General features: G+C 41.1%; 1 protein-coding gene across 1 annotated transcript in view; it reads right to left on the bottom strand.

The window, feature by feature from the left end:
- ERBB2 (erb-b2 receptor tyrosine kinase 2) overlaps positions 1–26,676 on the bottom strand; it is a 190,393-nt gene that overhangs the window by 42,237 nt on the left and 121,480 nt on the right. The window contains exons 9-15 of the mRNA XM_077459716.1: positions 22,521–22,647; positions 17,490–17,563; positions 13,670–13,760; positions 11,615–11,814; positions 11,390–11,522; positions 8,763–8,853; positions 8,518–8,675 (exon numbers count right to left, since the gene is read on the bottom strand). Coding sequence (XP_077315842.1) covers positions 8,518–8,675; positions 8,763–8,853; positions 11,390–11,522; positions 11,615–11,814; positions 13,670–13,760; positions 17,490–17,563; positions 22,521–22,647 — 874 coding nt within the window. The remainder of the gene's footprint in view (positions 1–8,517; positions 8,676–8,762; positions 8,854–11,389; positions 11,523–11,614; positions 11,815–13,669; positions 13,761–17,489; positions 17,564–22,520; positions 22,648–26,676) is intronic.

Here is a 26,676-nt window from a genome sequence, read left to right on the forward strand (position 1 = left end):
TCGTAAGCGGTGTACGAATTATCCGATTATTGTACGATCTGTATTTTTCGTCCGATTTCCAGAACGTGCGTGCGGGCTATTACGAGATACTTTGGGGTTGATTTACTAAAACTGGAGAGTGCAAAATCCGATGCAGCTGTGCTTGATAGCCAATCAGCTGCTTATTTCAGTTTGTTCAATAAGACCCCTTTCACACTGGGGCGTTTTTCAGGCATTTTTTCGGCGCTTTAGCGTTAAAAAAAAGCGCCTGTAAAGCGCTTGAAAGAAGCCTCATCTGCAGTCCCAATGTGAAAGCCCAAGTGCTTTAAGAGCCCTTTCACAATGTCAGCGCCCGAAAAACGCTCGTAAAGCGCCGCTTAAACTAGCAGCGCTTTACCAGCTTTTTCGAGCGTTATTGGGGCGTTTTTATCCCCTGCTAGTGGCCAAATAAAGGGTTAAAAGCGCCCACAAAACGCTGCTGCCAATAGCGTTTTTCAGGCGTTTTACAGGCGCTTCCCATTGATTTCAATGGGAAGGGGCGCTTTAGGAGCGTTGTATTCACCGCTCCAAAAGCGATGCAAAGAAGCTGCTTGCAGGACTTTTTTTGACGCCCTGCCAGTGCAGCGCCTCAGTGTGAAAGCGCTTTTACATTGGGATTGCAGTTGCAGCTTCTTTCAGGCGCTTTTTTAACGCTAAAGCACCTGAAAAACGCTCCAGTGTGAAAGGGGTCTTAAGCTTTGACAAAAAACAAACAAACACGAAAGCTGATTTCTAATCACAGCTGAACCAGGTTTTGCACTCTCCAGTTTTAGTAAATGTACAGCACAGTGTACCAATAAAAACAGTGCGACATAGAAAACAATAGTGTACACAGTGAAGTCATGTTGAAATATTAAATGTGAATTGTCACTTAAAGGGTACTTCTAACATCTATCACCTTTTGTTTTACATTGTATTGCTATGCATTGAGTTGACCTTTATCTGATGCCATACTCTATGTTCAACGTGTTTCAATATATTTCTTCTCTGATCACTTACTTCACGGAACACTTGTATTGTTCTAAAATCCAATTAAGTCTATTTAAAATAAAAAAAAAAAAAAAAAGAAGAAAGAAAGAAGAGTATGTAAACCCAACATTTCATATTCCTGACATGTATCTGCTGTACCATATACTTGCATTAAATAGCATCCTGTTCTATTTGTATTGCTTCCTTTATGTGAAATCCCTGGTGTCCCTGCTAGTCCCTCTGCTTTCCTATTAAAAACTGACCACATTAAGAGACAGTGTATTCAGTTCTCTAGCTGTGCTGGGAAATCTGCCTGCTCCAATGATAAGACGTGTCCTGACCCCTTCCCCCCTGTACAGCCATTTACTAGGAAAGCTCAGTGCACTGGTGTTTTTTTCCCCAGCTCTTATGCAGATGAGAACAGAGGGTATGTGATCACTTATAGAAAGAGTATTTTGTTTATTATATAAATTTATACGCAAATGTTTTGCCTTTTATTTTAAACAGGATGGGTTGTTTTACAAGGTGAATGTTTACATATAGTTTAATGGCATCATCATAACTCTCAATACCAGACCTATCTTGCAGGCGTTTTAGTGCTAGAAATCACCTCTAAAAACCACCTGAAAACTGCCTCCCATTCATTGCAATGAGAGCTTTCACACAGGGGTGGTGCACTTGCGGGACGTTAGAAAAAATTCTGGAAGCAACATCTTTGGGGAGGGTTTGGAGCACTATTTATAGCACTCCCAAAATGCCCCTGCCCATTGAATGAATGGGCAGAGCTTCCAAAGTGCCTTAAAAGCACAAAACGGGACTTCTATTTTATTTTTTATTTTTTTTAAGGTCACGTTGAAACGCGACCTTAAAAAAAATCTGCCCCGCTAGCACCTGAAAAGCGTTGCCAAAACACAGCTAAAGCACCGCAAAAGCGCCTGGCACTGTTTTTGGCAGAGCAGCAGAAGAAAGGAGTGGGAGGGAATTAAAAAATAATGCATGTCTCTTAGGCTAGTGCATGAGATATGTAAATCACCTGTCACTCACAGCATGGGGGAGGATTTGACAAAGTTTTTCTCTGTTTGTCAAGATTTATCTCACTGAACAATAAAAGAGGATTGCTCAGAGATGGATTAAGTCTTTGTGGCAAGACTGGGCTCAAATGATAGGAAATCTTATACGCTACATTATGAAAAAAATAAATTTGGGTTTACATCCACTTTAAGGAATGGATGCACGGGGAGATTGTTATTTGTTCTGTGCATTCCTCTTTTTGATTTTATTGTTGCCGATGATTCAGTGAACCCTCTATGGAGGGTATATAAGGAGATTTACGCACCGTGATTCCCAGCTTCTGAGAACGTCATTTTTGATGACAAAACGCGTCAAAGGGACGCACGGTGTGTTGTATTGGGCTTTAGGTGGAACGCACACACCTGAGCCTTCTAAGCCTAAGGTTTATTGGATGCTAATTAATGCCTGTACAGGAAGGGTTTGCATCAATCCAGTTTGGATACTGTACCTGTTTAAGCTTTTAAAATAAAGAGCAAATACTTGTTTCTGCTATGTGGAGCCCGTTCTCTTTTTGATTGACACGACTTTAGCCCTTGGATTATAGATTCCTATGATATAAGCTGGTTTGTGGATCCTCTGGTTATTGAGAGCGCCAAGCTCTTTTGACCTCTTTTTTCGCATATTGAGGGTCAACTCCATTTGGCGAGTAGGGATCTTCATATTACTTCTACGGGTCATTTTATGAGCACTTCTGACTATTATCACTATATTGTGGGATTTCAACGGAGAACAAGCATTTTTCTTCATGGCAAAATACATTTATTATAATCACTACGGACTTTTGGATTGTTGCATACACATAATTTTGTTGCTTCACTTTTTTAAATTTGCACATTGCGATTGCACATTTATGTGAGTTTTTTGTTCATGGAAATTTAGATTTTTGCGAAGCCACCATCCATTTTATTAGAATTGTTGCAGTACATAAAGAAAAAATAAATAAAAGCTGTGGGAGAATTTTAGTAGCATTTAGAAGCAGATAGGGGCATTCAGCATTTTTTCTGAAAAAAAAAAAAAAAAAAAAAACTACAAAAAACATTTTTTTTTTCTGCTTCTAGACGCTGAAGCTCAAAAAACACCAATAGTGTACAGTAGTGTACATGGACACATAAGATAATACTATTAAGCTTCTAGAAAAATAAAGAAAAATACCAAAAATAGCTTCTAGGAGAACAAACACTAGTGTGCAAGGAGCCCAAGACTTCATGTACACGGGATGGTTTAAAACCTCTCCTGAAAGATGGAACTTTGTTAGATAGTAACCGATGATTAAAAACGTCCATTGTACCACGTTTACATCCTGCGTTTGCATTTAAAAGCATTTTTTGCATTGTAAATAGTCAGAAAAGTATCTCCATTAAAAACGCCTATAAACGAAACACGGCTAAAACGCGAGTTACCGGACAAGCATTTGGCATTTCAAATGGCAATAAAATTCCATCCAGAAAGTTTTTTTGCTTTATCCGCTTGTGGACCAGCCGCCACACAGTTTTGCTGCGGCAGGTTGGCTCCGCTGCGCGAAATCACGTTATTGTATGTGATCTCACGAGTCCGACCACGGTTCCCGCGGACTCGATGTCCGCAGGGATACCCGCGAATGTTTCACGGAGAGGAAGAACGGGGAAATACTAATGTAAACAAGTGCTTCCCCGTTCTGCCTAGTGACACGGATCACAGCTCCCTGTGATCGGGAGTGGTGATCAGTGATGTGTCATACACAGCCCCTCCCTCACAGTTAGAATCACTACCTAGGACACACTTAACCCCTGCAGCACCCCCTCCTGGTTAACCCCTTCACTGCCAGTCACATTTACACAGTAATCAATGCATTTTTAATTACACTGATCGCTGTATAAATTTGAAAATGTCCGCCAAAATATCGCAGTCATAATTTTTACTAAAAATATGTAGAAAAATACGTATCGGCCTAAACTGGAGGAAATTTTATATATATATATATATATATATATATATATATATATATATATAATTTTTTTTTTTGGGATATTTATTATTCCAAAAAGTAATGCTTTTTTTTTTTCAAAACTGACAATTTTTTTGTTTATAGCGCAAAAAATAAAATAAAAAATGCAGGAGTGATCAAGTACCACCAAAAGAAAGCTCTATTTGTGGGGGGGGGGGAAGGACGTCAATTTTGTTCGGGAACCACGTCGTACAACCGTGGAATTGTCAGTTAAAGCGACAGTGCCGAATCGCAAAAAGTGCTCTAGTCTTTGGCCAGCCAAATGGTTCGGCGCTGAAGTGGTTAAAAAAAGCCACTAAACTCAACTGCCTAGAAACAACGTGTCCCCCCCCCCCCCCCCCCCCCAGTGCTTCTACCAGCTCGCCTGTGCAAGCAACGAAACGTCGAAGGAATCAAACGGCTTTGGATGTTGATCATAGAGATTTCCGGTGGGTCAGATGGTCCTCGAAGTCCTTAGGATCGTTCGAAAGGCCGGCCACAATGTTTTGATGTCACGCCCGGCCTCTGCATTTGAAAAACGGTGCCTCGGCTGGGAAGTGGAGATCGTTCTTTTTCATTTTTTTATTTTATTTCAGGCTTCCCAGCCTAGAGGTGAGATCTGGGGATTTATTGCCTGCAGATCTCACTGTAAATTGGATTTGTCATTCCCCATGCCTATTACAAGGGGTGTTTACATTCCTTGTAATAGGAATAAAAGTGATCCAAAAAAAAAGAAAGCATCAAAATCTAAAAATAGTAAAATAATATTATATATATATATATATATATATATATATATATATATATATATATATTTTTTTTTTATACGTAGGCCGCACCCGCATATGTAAACGGCATTCAAAACACACATGAGTTATCGCCGCGGACAACAGAGCAAGAGCAATAATTCTAGCGCAAGGCCTCCTCTGCAACTCTAAACAGCTAACCTGTAAAACTATTTCAAGCGTCGCCTATGGGGATTTTTAAAGTAGTTGTAATAGTTTTTTAAAAAAAAAAAACGTCATACTTACCTCCTCTGTGCAAGGGTTTGCACAGAGTAGCCCCAATCCTCCTCTTCTGGGGTCCCTCATCGCCGCTCCTGGCTCCTCCGATTCGAGTGCCCGCACGGAGAGCTGCCTTCCCTCGGGGCACACATGCGGGGGCGCGCTCCTGAGTCCTCCTGCTGCATCCACTGACAGACCGCAGGACTCAGCCCTGCCTCCCCGGCTCCATTGTCACTGGATTTTATTGACAGCAGCATGAGCCAGTAGCTCCCGCTGCTATCAATCCATCCAGTGAAGATGCGAGACAGCGGCTGGAGCTGCTGTGCTCGTCCCTATAAATTAAAGGGGGACTCTTGCACTACAGAAGCTTTTTCACTTTAACGCATAGAATGCATTGAGGTGAAAAACCTTGAGCGTTTACAACCCCTTTAAATACCAAAGTTTGCTGCCATTCCACAAGTGTGTGCAATTTTAAAGCGTGACATGTTGTTAGGTAACTATTTATTCAGTGTAACGTCATCTTTCACATTATGCAAAAAATTGGGCCAACTTTAATGTTTTTTGTTTTTTTTCTTTATGCTTTAATTTGCATTTGAAAAATTGCTGTGCAAATACCGTGCGAGATAAAAAGTTGCAACAACCACAATTTTATTTCCTAGCGTCTCTGCTAAAAAAACGTATATAATGTTTGGGGGCTCTGAGTAAGTATTTTTACATGTAGTATTTGTACATGTAGGAGAGAAGTGTCAGAATTGGCCCGGTAGGCAAGTCGTTAAAGATAAAGCATACAAGTAACTAATGGAAAATCAAGTAATCCCTTAAAGTAATCCTTATAACTATTCAAAAGTGAAGATTCAGATTATTACATATTCTCATTGGGGACTGGTTCTTTTTTAGGGGTTCCAGTGGTTTGCCGTCTGGAGATCCAGGCTTTGCAATGCTCCCTACATCCATAAAGTCTTATTCCTGTTATTAAAACAAGAGCGATCTTTGTGCTGCAGTCACTTTATCACTCATATGCTGCAGAGAACCCTTTCCCAATGGCTATAGCAAGTTGCTGTGAAGCCATCTGTCTACCAGACACCCTGACAGATAAAACAGCAAAAAATAAGTATTGAACAAATCACCATTTTTCTAGGTAAATCTATTTCTAAAGGTGCTACATGTCGGTAACAATCCATACATACAAAGACACCAAAACAAATAAGTTCAGAAATGAAGTCATGTGTAATAAAATGGAATGACACAAGGAAAAAGTATTGAACATGCTAGCTGAAATTTATGTCATATTTTAATCTTTTCTTGGTAAGACGCCTCCTGGATGGAGAAACTAGTCGCATGCATTGTTCAGGTGCGACTTTGGCCCATTCTTCCCCACAAACCGTCTTCAAATCTTGAAGGTTCTGTGGGCCTCTTCTATGAACTCTGATCTTTAGTTCTTTCCATAGATTTTCTTTTGGATTCAAGTCAAGTGATTGGCTGGGCGATTCTAGCAGCTTTATTTTCCTTTTTGAGAGTTTCCTTGGCTTTGTGTTTGGGATTATTGTCTTGCTGAAATGTTCACCCTCGTTTCATTTTCATCATTCTGGTAGATGGCAGCAGATTTTTATCAAGAATGTCTTGGTACTTTTTTTTTTATTCATCCATCCTTCAATGATATGAAGTTTGGCAGTGCCGTAGGCTGATAACGGTCCCACACTATAATGTTCCCACCTCCAAACTTCACTGTTGGCATGGAATGTTTTTGGGGGTGATGTGCAGTGCCATTTAACCTCCAAACATGATGTGTATTATGGCATCCAAAGAGTTCAATTTTGGTCTCATCTGACCAGACTATATTCTCCCGGTATTTCACAGGCTTGACTAAATGTTGTGCAGCAAACTGTAAACTAGCTTCAACATGCTTTTTCTTCAGCGATGGAGTCTTGCATGATGAGCATTCATACAGGCCATGGCGTTTGAAACAATTGTACCTACTAATTCCAGGTCTTTCTGAAGCTCTCCAGAAGTGGTCCTTGGCTCTTGGACAACTCTTCTGAGAATTATTTTCACTCCTATAGCAGAAATCTTGCGAGGAGCACCTGGTCGTGGCCGGATTATGGTGAAATTATGTTTTTCCACTTCCGGATTGTGGCACCAACAGTGCTCACTGGAACATTCAGAAATTTAGAAATCCTTCTGTAACCAATGCCATCAGTATGTTTTGCAACAATAAGGTTGTGAAGATTCTTTGAGAGCTCTTTGCTTTTACCCATCATGAGCGGTTTCTTGTGTGACACCTTGGTAATGAGACACCTTTTTATAGGCCATCAGTTGAGCCTGAACTAGCTGATATTAATTTGCACTGATGAGGGGCATGATTGCCATTGATGAATTTCAGCTGGTGTCATGACTTTCCATGGCTCTTTGCACCAGTGGCGGCTTTTCTGGGGAGAATCATCCTGACTGAAACCCCGCCCCCAGGTCTGGGTCATGGGCAGCTCTTCCAGGAGGGTGGTGAGAGCAGAGAGTGAGCAGGGTTTATATAGATCCCGCTCTTGTCACTGAGCTGCAGCAGGGGGGGGGGACAGCTCACAGACATACGCAGAAGAGAAGACAGCTGGCTCCCATCTATACAGCCCACTCTCTCTCACACCAACAGCACAGTGGTGGGGGGGGAGGGGTGACAGCCGCTCCTTACTTACCCCATCCACGGTCGCTTCCCCGCCTTCTCCGCAGACTATTAAGAGCAGCTATGTGGACCGAGCCAAGCCGCAGCATGCCATCTTCCTTCTCCCTGCTTTGCACATCACCGCCGGAGACTGAACAGTCATTGGCTGCTGCCAGCACCCCCACGCCTCCTACTCTGCTAAAACAACCACCAAACACATCAAGAAACTGGATGGGCTCGGAGCGCAATGCTCTGCACCCCAAGCCCACCCTTTTTTTAAACCTCTGGCTCTACTCACGTGCATCAAAAAACAAAAAATAAAAAAAAACAAAAAAACAAACCCCATTGGAATCCATGGTCTGGCATCCTTGCATGTAGATCAGGGGGCATGGATAGGGGGAGCGGTGCCCATGCACCCCTAATGGACGGGCTGCCACTACTTTGCACATGCCCTTTTTTCATGTGTTCAATACAATTTCCCTGTGTCATACCATTTTATTACAAATAACTTAATTTCTGAACTTATTTGTTTTGGTTTCTTTGTATGTATGGATTGCATGGGTTGCTACCCACAAAATTTCATGTCAATAGCACTTTTAAAAATACATTTACCTAAAACAAAATTCAATACTTATTTTACCAGCTGTATAAGAAACTAGTACAGAAGCGGACTTGCCATAACTTATCCAAAAAGGTAATAATTAACCTTTTTTGTTTAAGTTTCAACCATCTATTTTTGGAAGGAGAAAAACGTATATTTTCTCAAGTTTATTTTATTTTATTTTTTTATAAAAAAAACTTTTTTTTATGTATAGAAAGCAGAGAAAATCCAGGGCACTCACGAATGGGAGCAGTTAACAGGGCACAGCTGACATTCTCCATCTTTGTCTGCATATTTCCAAACAGGCACGAAGGAGTCCATCTTCTTTCCACTCGGGCAATGGTTCACACATGTGGTGCCATCTCTGTAGTGGGCACAGGCCACACACTGCTCTGCACTCTGTTAGAAAAATGTGACTGGGTAAGAACATCATCAACAATATGGAAAATCCTATTACACACAGAATACAAAATACAGTGCACTGACCGGACCAAAGCACGTCTGAGATCCATTCTGCAGCATGCACTCTGGATGACACATTATACACTGGCCTTTATCAACAACTTCCCTTGGCTCCCTGAAAGAAAATTATTATTATTACTTATTATACAACACTTGCAACCATGTAGCAGACTCAATACTGCAAGGAAAGGCTTCCATTATGAAAGTTTGTTTTTAAGTTAAGTTGTAGTTTTATTTACCAATGTTCTACCAAAGAACGTTATACACGGCGGACCGGTGGACTTTTACTTACCCACCGCCATTTATAAATGCACTCTGGAAAAACACGGGTGGCCTTTCTACCTACGAAGGCTGATGTACCGAGCCGTCACTAGACGGCTCGATACAAAGTGCACCGAGCCGCTCCAATCGGCTCAGTACCTTCTGATCATTGTGATATCCAATCCTAGTGGTTACAATGTAAATATTTACATGTTAGATCCCTTTAATTCCCCAACAACAAGGAAAGACATCTATGAATGGGAAATGAATGAACGTGCCTGCAAGGGGAGCTGTTCTTTCATTTATTCATTGTAACCCCTTTTTCCTGCTTTATACTCCTCTCCTCCACATCTGATCAACAACATCTTTGTATGTGACCTGTATATGATCCCTTCACTTCCCTTATCTTGTGCATCTGCACATTAACTCCTTCATCTCCATCCTGTCATTGTGACCTGATCCTTAACCCTTTCACCCCCTCTTCCCCCTCTGTGTATGACCTGTACGATAATGTATTAGTGCAACATTAACAAGCTTAATTTTCACCCCCTTAATACCAGCATGTTTATTTCCATAAAAAAAAACTAGGTCAAATTGGGGTGTTTACAGCCCAAAAAGAGGTGGGTTGGAGGTTGAATTTGTACAGTCCTGGAATGTTTATTTTAATAAAAGTAAAGGAGACAATTTTTTTCTGAAGTTTTTGATTTTCCTTTATATGCTAAGCAGATGCAAAAAAACAAAACAAAAACTCAGCTGTTATTATGTACCATCAAAAGATAGCCCTATGGAGGAGATTTACTAAAACTGGAGCACTCAGAATCTGGTGCAGCTGTGCATGGCAGCTCTGTTGCTCAGAAGTTCATCCAGAGGGATTGTTTTATATCAGAAAGGATTCACCACACTCAGATGGGGAGACAGAGGAAACTCATAGTGAAATAACGCTAAAATAATGTATAAACCACAAACTAGGTGCCACTTACAGGATAACTGGCAAAAACAGGCATCTGTGGCGAATCCTCTCCGTTATAAAGCAATCCCTCTGGAGGAGCCTCTGAGCAACCATCCTACATACCCCAGATCAATAGATCACAGCTTATTTTACCTAAGGCCACGTACACACGGGCGGACTGTTCGCCCAACTTTGTCTGCTGAACAGTGTTTCAGCGGACAGTCCGCTCGTGTGTGGGCTTCAGAGGACAGTTTCAGCGGACAGTCTGACGAATAAAGTTTTTCGGAATTCCCGTAAGACAGTCCGCTGAAACTTGGTTTGAGCGGACAGTCCGCTCGTGTGTAGGCTTGTAACTAAGTATCGTGCATGCTCAGAAAGGATTTACATGGCGAAGGTTGCATTGCAGTGTATAGGACGTCGTTTTTCTAGTCCCGTCGTACGTGCCGTTCACGTCATCGCGCACGCTTTCAGCGGACTGTTCGTTCGTGTGTGGTCAAGTCCGTTCATGCAAATTTTGAGCGGACTGTTTGTCGTACTGTTTGACGAACAAAGTTGGGCGAACAGTCCGCCCGTGTGTACGCGGCCTTAGACTGCAAAGCTGTGGGTCCAATAATTCTGGCGATTGGGGTCACAGAAGGGGGAGTGTGACACCTCACACTTTGCAAGTTTGGAGCACCGTTGCACTTTATTCAATCATTATATGAGCACCAAGCATTTTATAGATTTGTGTATATTTTATGTTTGCATATTTGATTTGTATGGCACAATCATATTGATCAATATAGCCCATGCCACTATGTCATTGAATTATTTATATTAATATATATTCTGCTAGCGCGGTTTTAGATTTTCTTTCACTGATTAAGGTTCTAGCACCTTTGCACAGCTGCTGCAGTTTTGCATTTATCACATTTTGATTACCTTTGGATAGCTTTAACCAACAACTTTGTTCCTGGGCAGCTCAATATGGCTAAAAACATTCACTTCCATAAACTGTTGTTGGCGTCTGTGTATAGTCTTTCCAGCACAGCCAATGACAGAGGTGAGGCTTAAGCCCCAACTCTGTCACACCCAACCCCTCCTCTATCCTGTCTCTGTCCCAACTGGCTCCGCCCACCCCCGCACCATGTGTGAGGTCATTATTACACACTTAAACACGCCCAGTAGCTTCCCAACTTGAATAGATTTAGAAGTTTTGTGGTCACATGACAGGTGGAGGTTCAAGGCAAATAAGGTAGAACATTTTTTTTTTTTTACTTTTGAACTGAACAATGCAATAATATTGGGGTTCATGATAGAAGAAAGATCTTTGAGGACAAGCATCTTCTTCCACTTAAAATTATGGTGTCACCATTGTCCCTTCCCCTTGATAATAACCATAATACTTCATTCTAAAATTGTACTCTCAGCATATAGCTTTAGCACAGTACAAAACACTCACCCCTCTTCTACATTGCAGGATTCCACACAGTCATTCCCACGGAGCAAGCCACTACAGTTGACACACTGAGACGGTCCAAATCCCCAGCACTCAGCATTAGCACACAGCTGGAAGCACACGTGTCCCTCTTTTTCTAGGAGATACAGAAAATCATTGGGTTGCCAAAACCACTAAAAGACCACAATGTCTAAAAGAAAAGTAACATTTTATTCTGAGTTAACTTACCACACTCATTCTGTGGTTTATTCGTTGTCTTCAATATAGCTTGTCTAGAATGCCTAAATATTTTTGTCCATGGGACAGTGTCCAGATAGCAAAGATTGGGGTTGGCCTCTAGCAGCACTAATCCACTGCTGATCTCCGTTAAGGACCGCAAGCCAAGAGATGACATGGAAAGATTGCGGATAACCAGTGAATACGCCCCACTATGAAGAAATACAACAGATATTGTATAAATCAGTACCACATTTTTGTTACAGGAAGAAATCTAGATGTAATAGGTGTGCTGTATGCATCCAAGGAGAGATGCATACTCAATAAGGAAGACCTGTGTGTGTACCTCTCTCCTTGAATGCGTATATCTCTCAATGTACACAGCATGTAGCCAATTTAACCCAACATTTTTACTTATAACATGCAGCTTATTGTACAGTATTTCACATTATTAACATTCAGTTGCCATTCATCACTGACATGCCAAGATGGGTGCAAAGGCAGACGTTAAAACCCACAAATCAGTGTGCAGAGAAACGTTTGGATCTCCATTTTTTTGGTGACCCATATACAAAAATTTGGGAGTGCCACTCCAAGGACAGTAAAATGTCCCCCTGCAGTCCAAAGCACAGATGTGGTGCCAACGTTCAAACAAGCTAACCCAGGCTCATTAAAACAGATTGGGAGACAGAAGGTGGAAGTGCCACACACACACTGAAACCCAGCCACTATAAATCTAGAAGGACGAGGATATGGTTTCAGCCTGAACTCCTCCTGGTTATACCAGGCTGAAGCCATATCTTTATCTTTCTATATAGTGGCTGGGTTCTGGTGTGTGCCGTTTCTACCTGTCTTCAGATTCTTATATTTGGTGTCTCAATTTCAGTGTTTCACACACACTGGGGGAAGTATATTATGACTGTCTAGTGGGCAAGTGTATGATTGATAGGGAAATTGCATATTTCATATTCCTTATTAATGTTGGCCTCACAAATATCCAATAAAGCCTTAATATCCTTGTTTTTCTGGTTACCTCGGATGACTCTTCTTATAGGAATGTGAACTCCTTACAGACAAGCCAGCCCCCTATCCTTCTGGAATTTGCCATTTTCCTTAGAAAGTCTTCTGCTCTGAGGGTGGGCGTGACCATTTCCTACATACAAGACCTATATACGCTAGATGGAACTAGTAGCGTTAGTCTAGTCTCCAGAGCTGCATCATACAAGCATTTGGTCAGATTACCTGGCCACGCCTTTATGGGGGGACTCCGTTGCGAAACAGCATCTTTAGTTAAGTATTCTTGCCATATGATATTTTCTTTATCTTTATCTGTCATTATCTTTAAAAATGTTATACTTTAAGTATTTGTGTGATCTCTTTTTGCGCAAATCAAACACAACCCCAATAAACGGGACAAAAACAGTGATCTACTTTATGTCCCTAGCCTAGTTGAGGCAAGAAGCTGGTGGTAAATCCCCCTCTGGAAATGGTGGACTTTTAGGGAGGTGAGGTTGCCCATTACTACACTTCCTCCCTAACCAGTCAGATCCTCCATGTTTTAAATTCCATCCTAAAATAAACCTTTTTGACATGGATATGGGGACCGCAAATGCTAGTCGCATGGCTAATAAGTGGACCCTCTCACTTCAATACTATGCAGATAAGGCAAGGCATTATTTGAATACTTGTTCAGTGGCTCTCAGTAAGGCAGTATGAGGGTAAGAGTGCCAGGACAATAGCATTTGTAGAATGAAAAGTCAGCAATCGTGTGTGTGTGTGTGTGTGTGTGTGTGTGTGTGTGTGTGTGTGTGTGTGTGTGTGTGTGTGTGTGTGTGTGTGTATATATATATATATATATATATATATATATATATATATATATATATAATATATATATTTTTTTTTTTTTTTCCGCTCAGGCAAGACTCCCCTTAATAGCAAGTATAAAAAAAAACAAAAAAAAAATAAAAAATTTACAGCCGTACTTCTAATTTATTATTAAGAGCGTATGCAACATGGATATATTAACTCACTATTCTTTCTATAATTACAGTATTGTGTACTCACTTGTGTAGGAGCCGCCCACGGATTACACGCAAATTCTCAAATACACTGAGATTAGCCAGTTCTTCAGGCCATGAGTCAATGTATATATATCCTACAACATAGAGAAAGACAACCATACATACAGAATTATTAACTAAAATACAGGTGTGGAGTTTTCCCCCAATTTTCTGTCCCTGTGACTCTCATAGAAGAAATAGGGGTTACAACTGCCACCTAGACAGGAAGTGCCAACCCTTTCTAACTCTACTAAAAATTCGCTTTTGTCCATGCCTCTGATGGGAGAGAGCGTTCCAAACCTTTTTCTGCCACAATATGGAAGAGGGGAAAATTTCCCAACAGGGACACAAGTCTATGTTCATTTCAGACCTAAAAAAAAAAAGGGTTAGCTGGAGCTGGGCTTTAACTATTTGAGCTCTCACTTCTGTATATCCCGTACTAGTATAAAGATTTTTTTTGTCTGCTATGGACCTACTGATGAAAACCTTGACATAATTTAGGATAATAAAGTAATATATTCATATTATTGGGTAAAAAAAAAAACAAGGCTTTTGGGGGATATAGTCTTGCAAAAATTATTTTATATCTGTAGACAAAAACATCTAACAAGAATGTTTTTTATATTTTTATTTTACCAGTGTATTAGGCCTCATGCACACTGGACATTCTGAAAATTCGGGGGGGAATGTGGACATAGGCACATAGGATAACATGCTGGGGAGTTTACTGGCTGTAGAAAAAAAATGCCTGAAGCCAACAACAGTAGCTTTAACCACTTAAGGACTGAGCCTCTTTCTGAGATTTGCTGTTTACAAGATAAAATCTGTTTTTTTGCTAGAAAATTACTTCGAAAAAAATATATAATGTCTGGGGGTTCTATCACCCTAGAGAATAAAAAGGGCGATCATTGCAATACTTTGCACAGCAGTCTTACAAGCGCACTTTTTCTGGAAAGATAAAGATAATGTTACGCTGAGTAAATTGATACCCAACATGTCACGCTTCAAAAATTGCGCCAGCTCGTGGAATGGCGACACACTTTTACCCCTAAAAATCTCCATAGGCAACAGTTAAAAAAAAAAAAATTCTACACCTTGCATGTTTTGAGTTACAGGGGAGGTCTAGGGCTAGCATTAGTGTGGTTTGAACATGGTTTTCATATGCAGGCGCTACTCACATATGCGTTTGCTTCTGCCCGTGAGCTCGGCGGGACAGAGCGTGTTTATTTATTTTTTTTACACTGTTCTTTTAAAAGAAAAATTGTGTCACTTTTATTCCTATTACAAGGAATGTAAACATCTCTTGTAATAGATAAAAAGCCTGACAGGACCTCTTAAATATGAGATCTGGGGTAAAAAAAGACCTCACATTTCATATTTACACTAAAATGCAATAAAAAAAAAGAAATAAAAGAAGTCCCTTTAAGATGGACCTAACAGGACAAATGACCCGATTGCCTCCGCCGCTACCGACGGCTCTGGTAAGTGGCAGAGGGCACGGAGCTCACTGGGAGGGGTCTCTCTCTCACCACTAATAAAAGTGATCTCACGGTGAATCCACCGCAGAGACCACTTTTATCTGAAATCAGATTGCCCGCTGAAGAAAAGGATACCGGAGTTATGGCAGCTAGCTGCTGCCATAACAATAGTTAGTAAGTAGCGAAATAAAACGATGGCGGGCGGTCCGTAAGTAGTTAGAAAAACATCCACTGTACATGAGGTCTTTAAAGCGGTTCTGCACACACTAATTTTATAATTTTTTTCTTCTCATGTTACAAGTATTATCAGTCTAACGTTAAACTCACTTGTTAGGTGTCTATCCGGTATCCATGTCCGTTTTTTCATAAAATCGCCACTTTTAAAAAGGAAAACAATCGAATTGTCATTTTGCTTGTGGGCATTTGAAGCTCACAAGCAATCACTTCCTTGTTCCCTTACGTTATAACTACCAGCATGCCTCGCTGGTTCCCGCGCATGTACACTGGCAACAGTGCAGAGCGGTGTAAACAACTCACGTCCGTCAAATCACGCAAGATTTTGCGTCGGCTGTCCGCACTGACTCCTGGGATGAATGACACCAGATCCCAGGAGACAGTGCGGCACTCAAAGGAAATGATCCGGATACCTGCACAGATCCCGCCCACAGTCGCAGACATAGAGGCATGTGTGGATAGACTGCAATTATAAAGGTACCATAGCAAATAAATAAATAAATAAATAAATAAAAAGGCCATTTAGCACTCTGACATATTAGGAAAACAATGACACAGTAAAATAAGTGTGTGCAGGACTGCTTTAAGTAGCCTCAATTAACATTACCCATTTTTAATCATTATGCCACTAGCATTAGTACATACTGTAGAGAGGAAGGTATATTGTATTTATTTGTTTTACATTTGGCTTTTTACATTTCTTCAGTTGCTTCTATTTTTAAAAGCAAAAAAAACACAAGACTACAATTACATTAAGGTAAACAGGGTTTGTTGCTGGATGTGGAACTCCCTTCCACAGTTGGTGGTGTCTGCCGGAAGTGTCGATAGTTAAAAAAAAAAAAAAAAAAAAAAACTCTTAGATGGGCATCTTAGCAAATGCAATATATAGGGATATCTTTATTAAACCTTACCAACTATAACTATGGTCATGGCTAGAAATGCTAGGGGGCGTTTTTCAAAGGAATTCCTCAAGAAAATAAAACATGGAGACATGGATGGATGGGTGCGTTTGCTGAATATTAATAATGTGTCCCGTTTAGAATGACACAAAAATGATGCTTTTTTTTTTTTTTTACAATGTATGGCTGTTATTACAAGTGCTTTTTTATTTTTTATTTTTTTCAATTTTGCATATTATAAAGGTGAAAATGAAAAAAAATAAAATAAAATACATGAAAAAAGTAAAATATTATTGGTAAACAAAAAAAAATAAAAAAGTCACTTCCCGTTGGCGCCTGTTTTAAAAAAATATACGGTATTCAGAATCGCTGTTTTCGGCGATCTGAATACATTGAAGTGTAAAGGAGGGGTGGGGGGTCTTTTAGACCCCCGATCCCTCCATAAAGAGTACCTGTCACCACCTATTACTGTCACAAGGGATGTTTACATTCCTTTTGACAGCAATAAAAGTGAAAAAAAAATTTTTTTAAAAAACCATTTAGTCATTAAAAAAAAAAAAAAATTTTTTTAAAGCTCCCGCCATCCCCGCGAGCTCGCGAAGCAAAGAAAACGCATACGGAAGTCGCGCCCGCGTATGTAAACGGTGTTCAAATAACACATGTGAGGTATCACCGCGATCGTCAGAGCGAGAGCAATAATTCTAGCACTAGACCTCCACTGTAACGCTAACCTGGTAACCGTAAGAAATTTTTTAAAGCGTCACCTATTGAGATTTTTAGGTACCGTACTTTGTCGTCAATCCACAAGTGCGTGCGATTATAAAGTGTGACATGTTTGGTATCTATTTACTCGGCGTAACATTATCTTTCACATTATGCAAAAAAATTGGGCTAATTTTACTGTTTTTTTTTTTTAATTCATGAAAAAGTGTCCCTTTTCCCAAAAAGTTGCATTTAAAACACCGCTGCGCAAATACTGTGTAACATAAAATATTGCAACAAATCGCCGTTTTATTCTCTAGAGTCTCTGCTAAAAAATATATATAATGTTTTGGGGGTTCCAAGTAATTTTCTAGCAAAAAATATGGATTTTAACTTGTAAACACCAAATGCCAAAAATAGGCTTAGTCATGAAAGGGTTAAATAATTGCCATGATTTTATACTATTTCATGAAGCAAAAATGTTAATACTTTATGTATCCATATTAAGTACCTGTAATTTCTTCAAGAGTCTGGAATACTTCCAAATCCACCAAAGAAAGTGGTGTTACGTTCCGTGCTGGATCCCTGGAAAATTGTTTAAGAAGAAGAATGAGGCAATATACCTTATGACAGTAATATAAGCTCTATGTCAGGCCACTGAAATGCCTTAAAATCATTAATGAACCTACTTTATACTTAAATTAAAAAAAAATAAAAAAACATTTTTAACCAATCCTGTCTTAACCATTGCATTAGTCACACCATTTAATATCAATCTCCTGATATTGGGGGCATAGCCATTGATGCATTCCATAAAGCAATGCTTGTTGCCTGAGCCTGCAGGTCATTGCCGCATGGGATTACAATGGGGTGGGTGGGGGGGGGGATGAAGGGGGAGATGGCCTTTGCTCCAACTTTCAGAAAGTCATACATAGCATAGGTAGTTGGGCAGTTGGTAAAGTCTAACAATTTTGTCATGTCAAGGCACCTTAAAGTGGTTGTAAAGGCTGAAGGTTTTTTTTACCTACATGCATTGTATGCATGAAGGAAAAAAAAAAAATGTGTTCTGGTCCCCCCACAGCCCCCCTATTACTCACCTGAGCCCCCTCTCGATCCAGCGATGTGCAAGAGAGCCTTGGCCGACCTGAGACTCCCTCTTAACATTGATGGAGACAGCAACGGGAGCTATTGGCTAGTGAGCTAATGAGGTGAGGGTGGTCGAATTGCAGCACTACGAGTCAAATGGACGCATAGAGCAGGGCTCGGGAGAGAGCACGTACCAGTGCCCCCATAGCAACCGGCTTACTATTGGGGGCATTAGTCAAGGTGAAGGAGCCAGGAGTACCAGCAGGGGACCCGATAAAAGGAGGATCGGGGCTGCTCTATGAAAAACCACTTCACAGAGCAGGCAAATATGATTTTTTTTTTTTTAAGAAAAAATAACAAAGGCAAAGCTTTAATAGCACTTTAATCAGTTCCTGACCAACCGCCGCAGTTATACTGCGGCAGGATGGCTCCCCTGGGTGAGCCGTCGAAGCTGTACGTCGGCTCTTACATTGCAAGAGGCCCGCGTGTCCCCGCAGCCGATGCGAGTGGCCGGAGGGCACTCACGATCGTTCATGACAGAGTGGGAACCGGGATGTGTGTGCGTAAAACACACAAATCTCAGTTCTGTCAGGAAGAGGAGACCGATTGTGTGTTCCTACCAAGTATGGGTCTCCCTAGTCAGTCCCATCCCCCCCTACAGTTGGAGCACACCTACTAGGGAACAGTTAACCCCTTGAACGCCCCCTAGTGTTAAGCCCTTCCCTGCCAGTGACATTTATACAGTAATGAGAGCATTTTTATAGCACTGATCGCTGTATAAAATGTCACTGCTCCCACAAATGTATCAAAAGTGTCCAATTTGTCCGCCTCAATATCGCACTCCCATTAAAAATCACTGATAGTTGCCATTACTAGTAAAAAAAAAAAAAAAAATAATGAATAATAATAAAAATGCCATAAATCTATCCCCTACTTTGTAGATGCTATAACTACATATCAGCCTAAACGGCTAAAGGAAATTTGGAAAACGTATTAAAGCAAAAAGTAAAAGATTGTGTTTTGTTCAAAATTGACGCTCTTTTGTTTATAGCGCTGTAATTTTGCTATAACTGGGTCAAGTTCGTCCCTAACCACTTTAGCCCCAGAAGAATTTACCCCCTTCCTGACCAGGCCATTTTTTGCGATACGGCACTGGGTCACTTTAACTGACAATTGCGTGGTCATGCGACACTGTACCCAAACAAAATTTAAGTCCTTTTTCTCCACAAATAGAGCTTTCTTTTGGGGGTATTTGATCACCTCTGCAGTTTTTATTTTTTGCGCTATAAACAAGAAAAAGAGCGACAATTTTGAAAAAACGCATTATTTTTTTACTTTTTGCTATAAAAATATCCCCCAAAAATATATAAAAAAAATATATTTTTTCCCTCAGGTTAGAATGTAGTATTCTTCTACATATTTTTTGGGGGAAAAAAAAACAGTCAGTTTTATGGCATTTTTATTATAAATTTTTTTTGTAATGGCGGTGATCTGCGATATTTATGACTTCGGCATTATGACGGACACATCGGACATTTCTGACACTAGTTTGGGACCACTGTCATTTATACAGCCAACAGTGCTTTAAAAATGCATTGATTACTGTGTAAATGACACTGGCAGGGAAGGGGTTAACCACTAGGGGGCGATGAAGGGGTTCAGTGTGTCCTAGGGGGGGTGGGCTTCAAGTCACATGACAGCGATCACTGCTCTCGATGCCAGAAAAAAAAAACAAAAAAAAAAAACCGCAGAAATGCCTAATTTAGGCTGGATTCACACCTATGCATTTTTAGTGCTTTTTGCATTTTACAGATTTGTGCTACAGTCCATTTAACATGGCTTCCTATGGAACACGTTCTGTTGTGTAAATCTGCAAAATGCAAAAAGCACTAAAAATATATAGGTGTGAATCCAGCCTTACATGGGCACGTCCCCATTCTGAGGCTCTGTGACACGATCGCCGGGAGACCTGTTGATAGAGTCCGGCGGTCATGGTCATGCTGTATGTGGCAGGCGTGCACGCGCCTGCTGTTCTCGGCTTTTAAAGGGGATGTACAGGTACGCCCATTTTCCCACCGCTGCCATTGTGCCGACGTATATCGGTGTGCAGCGGTTGGCAACTGTTTAATTGGATGCCCAATTATGTAAAACAAAATATACTAAGGCTGGCCATACATTATACAATTTTCTTGTACAATTTCCCTTTAAACCCAAACATTTTCAATTTGTATGCAATCAGGCAGGCCCTTGCACTACGTAGTGAAGGTAAATCTAACTAGCTTACTGGGCACTTCCTGCCCAGGCCAATTTTCAGCTTTCAGCCCTCTCACATTTTGAATGACAATTGAGCGGTTACATTTTTATAATTTTTTTCACACAAATAGAGCTTTGTTTTGGTGGTATTTAATCACTACTGGGGTTTTTTTTTTTTTCAAAAAATAAAGACTGGGAAAAAAAAAAAAAACACAACGTTTCATATTTTGTTATAAAATTTTGCAAACAGGTAATTATTCTCCTTTACTGATGGGCACCGATAGGCGGCAACGAGTGGCATTGAGGTGGCACTGATGAGCTGCAAGGAAAGGTGGCACTGATGGGCAGCACTGATCAGGATGCACTGATTGGCAGCACTGGTGGGCACCGATATAGGTGGCATTGGTGGGCACTGATTTGTGGCACTGATATGCAGCACTGTTGATTACTAAGGTGACCCTCTAACAGAAGCCAGTTAACGGTTTGCTTCTTTTCTTCATACCAACAGTGTGAAGAAAGAAAAGTCAAAAACCGGCTTCTGCTTACTTCGGTGATCAGCTGTCATTTGTTGACAGCTGATCATGTGGTAAAGGTCCCGTTGTGATTGGCCCTTTACCCTGCTCTGTGATCAGCAGAGTCCCAATGACTCGGCAAACACAGAGCGTGCTGCCCGCATGCCCTCTGGGGTGCACATGTGGCACGAGAATGGAAGGACGTACATGGACACCCACCCGGCAAAGGACGCCTGTGCTGTAGCCGTCCTTCTGCTATAGCGTGGGTGAAAAGTGGTTAAAGGCATGATAAAGTGTTGTGTTTTAAAATAGTAAACATGTGATACCTGCTCTGTGCAGTGGATTTTGCACAGAGCAGCCCAGATCCACTCTTCTTGGGTCCCTTGCCCTATGGGGGCACCCAAGCAGCTGCTCTGTGTCCATTCTGACAAAGAGCTGCGGCTTGGCCCCACCTCTCTCTCCTCATTGACAGCAGCAGATGCCAACGGTGCCCGCTGCTGTCTCAGCCAATCAGGAGGGAAAGTCCCGCATGGCCAAGGCACTTGTACACATCGCTGGATCAAGATGGGGCTCAGATAAGCATTAGGGGGGCTGCTGCCCACAGTAAGTTTTCGCTTAAAAAAACCTTCTGCCTTTGCAACCGCTTCAAGGCTGGGCAAAGATCCATTTATGGCCAGCTAAACTAGTGTTAAAATCCAAAAAAATCAAAAAAATTAAGCACAAAAGAGAGGGTTGGTTGTTTTATTCCACAGTATTTCTGGACATATGCGTTTTGGAACTACTGCTGTGCACTGCCTTCATTATAAAAATCTTGAGCTTGGCTTACACTGGACTGCTCAGTAGAGCTGAATACCTGTTATGAGTTGCACCAATCAGTAAAAAAATAAAAAAAATGAATATCTACCACCAAATTTGCACCCAAGCGGTGCCTTCCTTGAATCACTGGTGGGATGGCATCTAGGGGTCAGAATCAGAAGACAGGCTGATGGCAGCTTGTTCACAGTTTCTCTCGGCAAGCGATTACCTGCGTTTAGGGTTACAGCTCTTTGTAACGGTCATTCCAGCCATAAGACTCTGCAGATTCTTGCCGCTGGAATTCGCAGTGTGTGCTCATCATGCATGTGAATGAAGCCATAATCTAAAAGAATTACATTCATTTTCCAAGACCTTAAAGCGGAGGTCCACCCTAAAGTGGACCTTCCGCTCATCGGAACCCTCCCCCCCTCCGGTGCCACAATCGGCACCTTTCAGGGGGGAGGGGGGTGCAGTTACCTGGATAATCCAGGTAACTGCACCCACTTCCGGGACAGCTCTCTGCGGAAAGGGGCGTAACTTACGCCCCTTTCCGCAAGTGCCCCGCTGCCTGCTGGGAAACACACAGCTCCCAGAGGCAGCGGGGAGCGTCCTTATTGCGCAGCGCAATTCGCGCATGCGCAGTAGGGAACCGGGAAATGAAGCCGAAAGGCTCCATTTCCTGATTCCCATACCCAAGATGGCGGCGGCAGGACCCGACAGACGACCTAGCGATCGGCTTCGGGTGCCGACATCGCGGGCGCGCTGGACAGGTAAGTGTCACTATTTTAAAAGTCAGCAGCTGCAGTATTTGTAGCTGCTGGCTTTTAAAAAAAAAAAAAAAAAAAAAAAAAACGCGGAGTCCCGGTGGACTCCCGCTTTAAAATAAAAAGACTCACCCTGTGAAGGATTCAGAAAGGAATGCCAAGTTGCCAAAGATTTTGGTGCATCCTTGGAAATGCTGGATGTTGGTAGAATTAACGGCCCGTGTGGTCTTCAGAAAGTCCATTCCCAAACCATAACAAACTGTAGAGAGAGAGAGAGAGAGAGAGAGAGAGAGAGTGAGTGTTACTGATGTATACATTAATCTCTTAAAAGGTTAGTCCACCTAAAGCAAACTTTTAGCTCTTTGAAAATGATATTCACTGTACAAAGACTTCCTGCCAAGGTGTTTTTTCTTGGAAATTTTTAAGCACTTGACCTTTACCCCCACCTTCATGACCAGGCAAGTTTTTGCGATACGGCACTGTGTTACTTTAACTGACAATTGCGCGGTCGTGCGACTGCACTCAAACAATTTATGTCCTTTTTTTCCCACATCACCTGTGCGTTTTTTTGCCCTATAAAACTTATGCAATAATAAATAAAACAAACAAAAAAAATTAAATAAAATGAAAAGAAATCTAATTTCCTTATAAACTTAGGCCAATATGTATTCTACTATATATTTTTGGTAATAAGAATCCCAATAAGCGTATATTGATTGGTTTGCACAAACATAGTGTCTACAAACTAGAGACAGAGATCAGCTACTTATAGCGGGACTCTGATATTGCAGCGGACATGCTGACACTTGACCTTTGGCGACCAGGGACATGAATACAGCAATCTGTGCTTAAAAAAAAAAATATAGACTGTCACTCTCTGTACTAATGACATTGACTGGGAAGGTGTTAACATCAGGGGTGATTAAAGGGATGCCTAGCCAATGTTTTACTGTACTACGTGAGGTGATTTTACTAGGCGAAAAGATGGAATTTATTCCCCGCTTTGCAGAGGCGCACAAATCCCATCCCTTCCCTCCTGTCAGAATGGTGATCTGCCTTGTTTACATAGGCAGATGGCTGTTCTGCTTAACGATCGGCGCCGGAGCACGTCAGGTACCATGCACCCACCCATCAGCCTCTGCTGTGTGTGCGCTCCCTAACCAGAAGTGTCGGATCACGTATGTAAAACTGCTACAGGGCGGACCTGAACTGGTTAAAGAGACGTTTGGTAATTTTGTATAACGCTTTCTATATTTATTATGGTATGCAAAAATTACTTTAGATTCCATATACAGTGCATCCAGAAAGTACTCACAGGGCCTCACTTTTTCCACATTTTGTTATGTTACAGCCTTATTCCAAATCCGATTAAATTCATTATTTTCCTCAAAATTCTACAAACAATGCCCCATACTGACAACGTGAAAGAAGTTTGTTTGAAATCTTTGCAGACAAAAATGCCATGTACATAATTATTCGTAGCCTTTGCTTAATACTTTGTTGAAGCACCTTTGACACCAATTACAGCCTCAAGTATTTTTGAGTATGATGCTACAAGCTTGGCACACCTATTTATGGGCACTATCTCCCATTCTTTTTTTTTTGCAGGACCTCTGGAGCTCCATCAGGTTGGATGGGGAGCGTCGGTCCGCAGTCAAGTCTGGGCTCTGGCTGGGACACTCAAGGACATTCACAGAACTGTCCCGTAGCCACTCCTTTGTCATCTTGGCTGTGTGTTTAGGGTCATTGTCCCGTTGGAAGATGAACCTTCACCCCAGTCTGAGGTCCAAAGCGCTCTGAAGCAGATTTTCATCAAGGAGGTCTCTGCATTGCTGAATTCCTTTTTCCAGTGTTAATTTTGTCAACCAAAACATTTTAGTCGACTAAATTAATACTATTTTAGTCGCATAAAATACAACTAAAACAACTGAGATGACTAAAATACGACAAACTAAAACGAAAATGCCATTTTAGTCAAAAGACTAAACACTAAAACTAAATTTTAATTTGACTTCAAAATTAACAGTGGTCTAAAGTGCATGTTTATACCTCAATACCATAATTAATAACATAAGATTTTTCACTCCAGCAGTATAAGTTTGGAAATGGTAGAGAAATGTTAACTTTACTTTTTCTTTTTATTTCGTTTTCCACATTTACAAAAGACAGTAAAAAATATTTCTTATACATACTATAACAAATCACTTTGTTTAGCATTCATGATATTTCAATATTATCAACATTCATAAAAAACAAGGAATAAGAAAGTACACATTGGGTACCCGACCGGATCGATCCTTAATATACCTCTAAGAGAAAAAAAAAAAAAAGGGGGGGGGGAAGCTTTTTACACCCTAGTGATCCAAGTTACCCTCTTGTGATCGTATCTTACCCTTACCATTTCCTCTCCCCCGTGACTCCTTTTCTTAATTTCAATATGTGATATATATAAGGTGGAAATTCCTCTCCCTCTATCCCCACTCCCTTCTTCCATAGATTTATGTAAGTGTTTAAAAAAAAAAAGAAGGGGGGGGGGGAGGGGGCAACCCCCCCTCCCTGTGCCCCCCCTCCCCCCCAAAAAAAGAAAGCATGGGTTATGGAGACATCCAGCGACAAAACCCTGGACGCTCTCCCCACCCCCTATAATTCCCAAATAAGTTGAGGACTTTCTAAATTCCAGCCAATTCCTCCAAATATGTTCTCCAGAAATGTTAACTGATGTATTACAATTTAATTACACCCATTCGATTTTAGACGACTGAAATGAGTTTAAGCGACTAAAAATGTCTACTAAAGTCTAGTAAATTTGACTAAAACAAAAAAGACTGTAGAAGACTAAAATGGGACTAAAAACGAAAATGCCATTTTAGTCCCAAGACTAAAACTAAATTGAAATTTGCTACCAAAATTAACACTGCATCTTTCCCTTGATACCAACTAGTCTTCCAGTTCCTGCCGCTAAAAAACATCAGGGACCAGAACAAAATGCACACACCGCTCAAGCAGTTTGAGGTTACTGAACATCGCCACAGGTGCTAACAATGGCTCACCACCGTCCACAGCATATGTATAGAAAGGAGAAATGGCTGCACACCATAGGATAGATGCTTGTAAGGATTCTTTCTCACCGTGCCAGACCGATACAACAGGGACAGGATTGACACATTTCACACAAACATACCATGGTTGTTCATAACATCCCAACAGCATGATCCTGCCACCACCATGCTTCACTGTAGAGATGGTATTGGCCAGGTGATAAGCGGTGCCGGGTTTCCTCCAGACATGACACTTGCCATTAAGACCAAAGAGTTCAATCTTTGTTTCATCAGACCAAAGAATTTTGTTTCTCATGGCCTGAGAGTCCTTTAGATGCCTTTTAGAAAACTCCAGATGGGCTGTCATGTGCCTTTTACTGAGGAGTGGGTTCTGTCTGGCCATTCTACCATACAGGCCTGACTGGTGGAGTGCTACAGAGATGGTTGTTCTTCTGGAATGTTCTCCTCTCTCCACAGAGAAACGTTGGAGCTCTGTCAGAGTGACCATCAGGTTCTTGTTCGCTCAGTTTGGCCGGGCGGCCCGCTCTTAGAATCGTCCTGGTGGTTACTTAACTTTTCCATTTACAGATGATGGAGCCCACTGTGCTCATTGGGACCTTCAATGCTGCAGACATTTTTCTATACCCTTCCCAAATCTGTGCCTCCATACAATCCTGTCTTGGAGATCTACAGACAATTCCTTGGACCTTATAGCTTGGTTTGTGTTCTGACACGCACTGTTAACTGTGGGACCTTTATATAGAGAGGTGTGTGCCTTTTCAAATCATGTCCAATCAACTGAATTTACCACAGGTGGACTCCAATCAAGATGTATAAACATCTCAAGGATGATCAGTGGAAATAGGATGCACATGGAGCTCAATTCTGAGTGTTGTGGCAAAGGTTGTTTGTACATGTGATTTTTTCGTATTTTTTTTTTAATTTGCAAAGATTTCATACAAACTTATTTCACGTTGTCATTATGGGATATTGTTTGTAGAATTTTGAGGCAAATAATGAATTTAATCCATTTTGGAATAAGGCTGTAACATAACAAAATGTGCAAAAAGTGAAGTGCTGTGAATAACTTCCGGATGCACTGTATTTTAACTTTTTTCGTTCAATGTTTTTATTAATGTTTACATGAGAATTCCATATCAATCAGTAGGCTTATACATGGGAAACACTCAAAAATATGAATATAGATGTCACTGTATGATTAACAGGACTCGTATCCGAAAACAAGACTT

This window comes from Lithobates pipiens, unplaced genomic scaffold, assembly GCF_037356315.1.
Source record: "Lithobates pipiens isolate NorthernLeopardFrog02 unplaced genomic scaffold, aLitPip1_a1.2 Scaffold_28, whole genome shotgun sequence".
Lineage (NCBI taxonomy): Eukaryota > Metazoa > Chordata > Amphibia > Anura > Ranidae > Lithobates > Lithobates pipiens.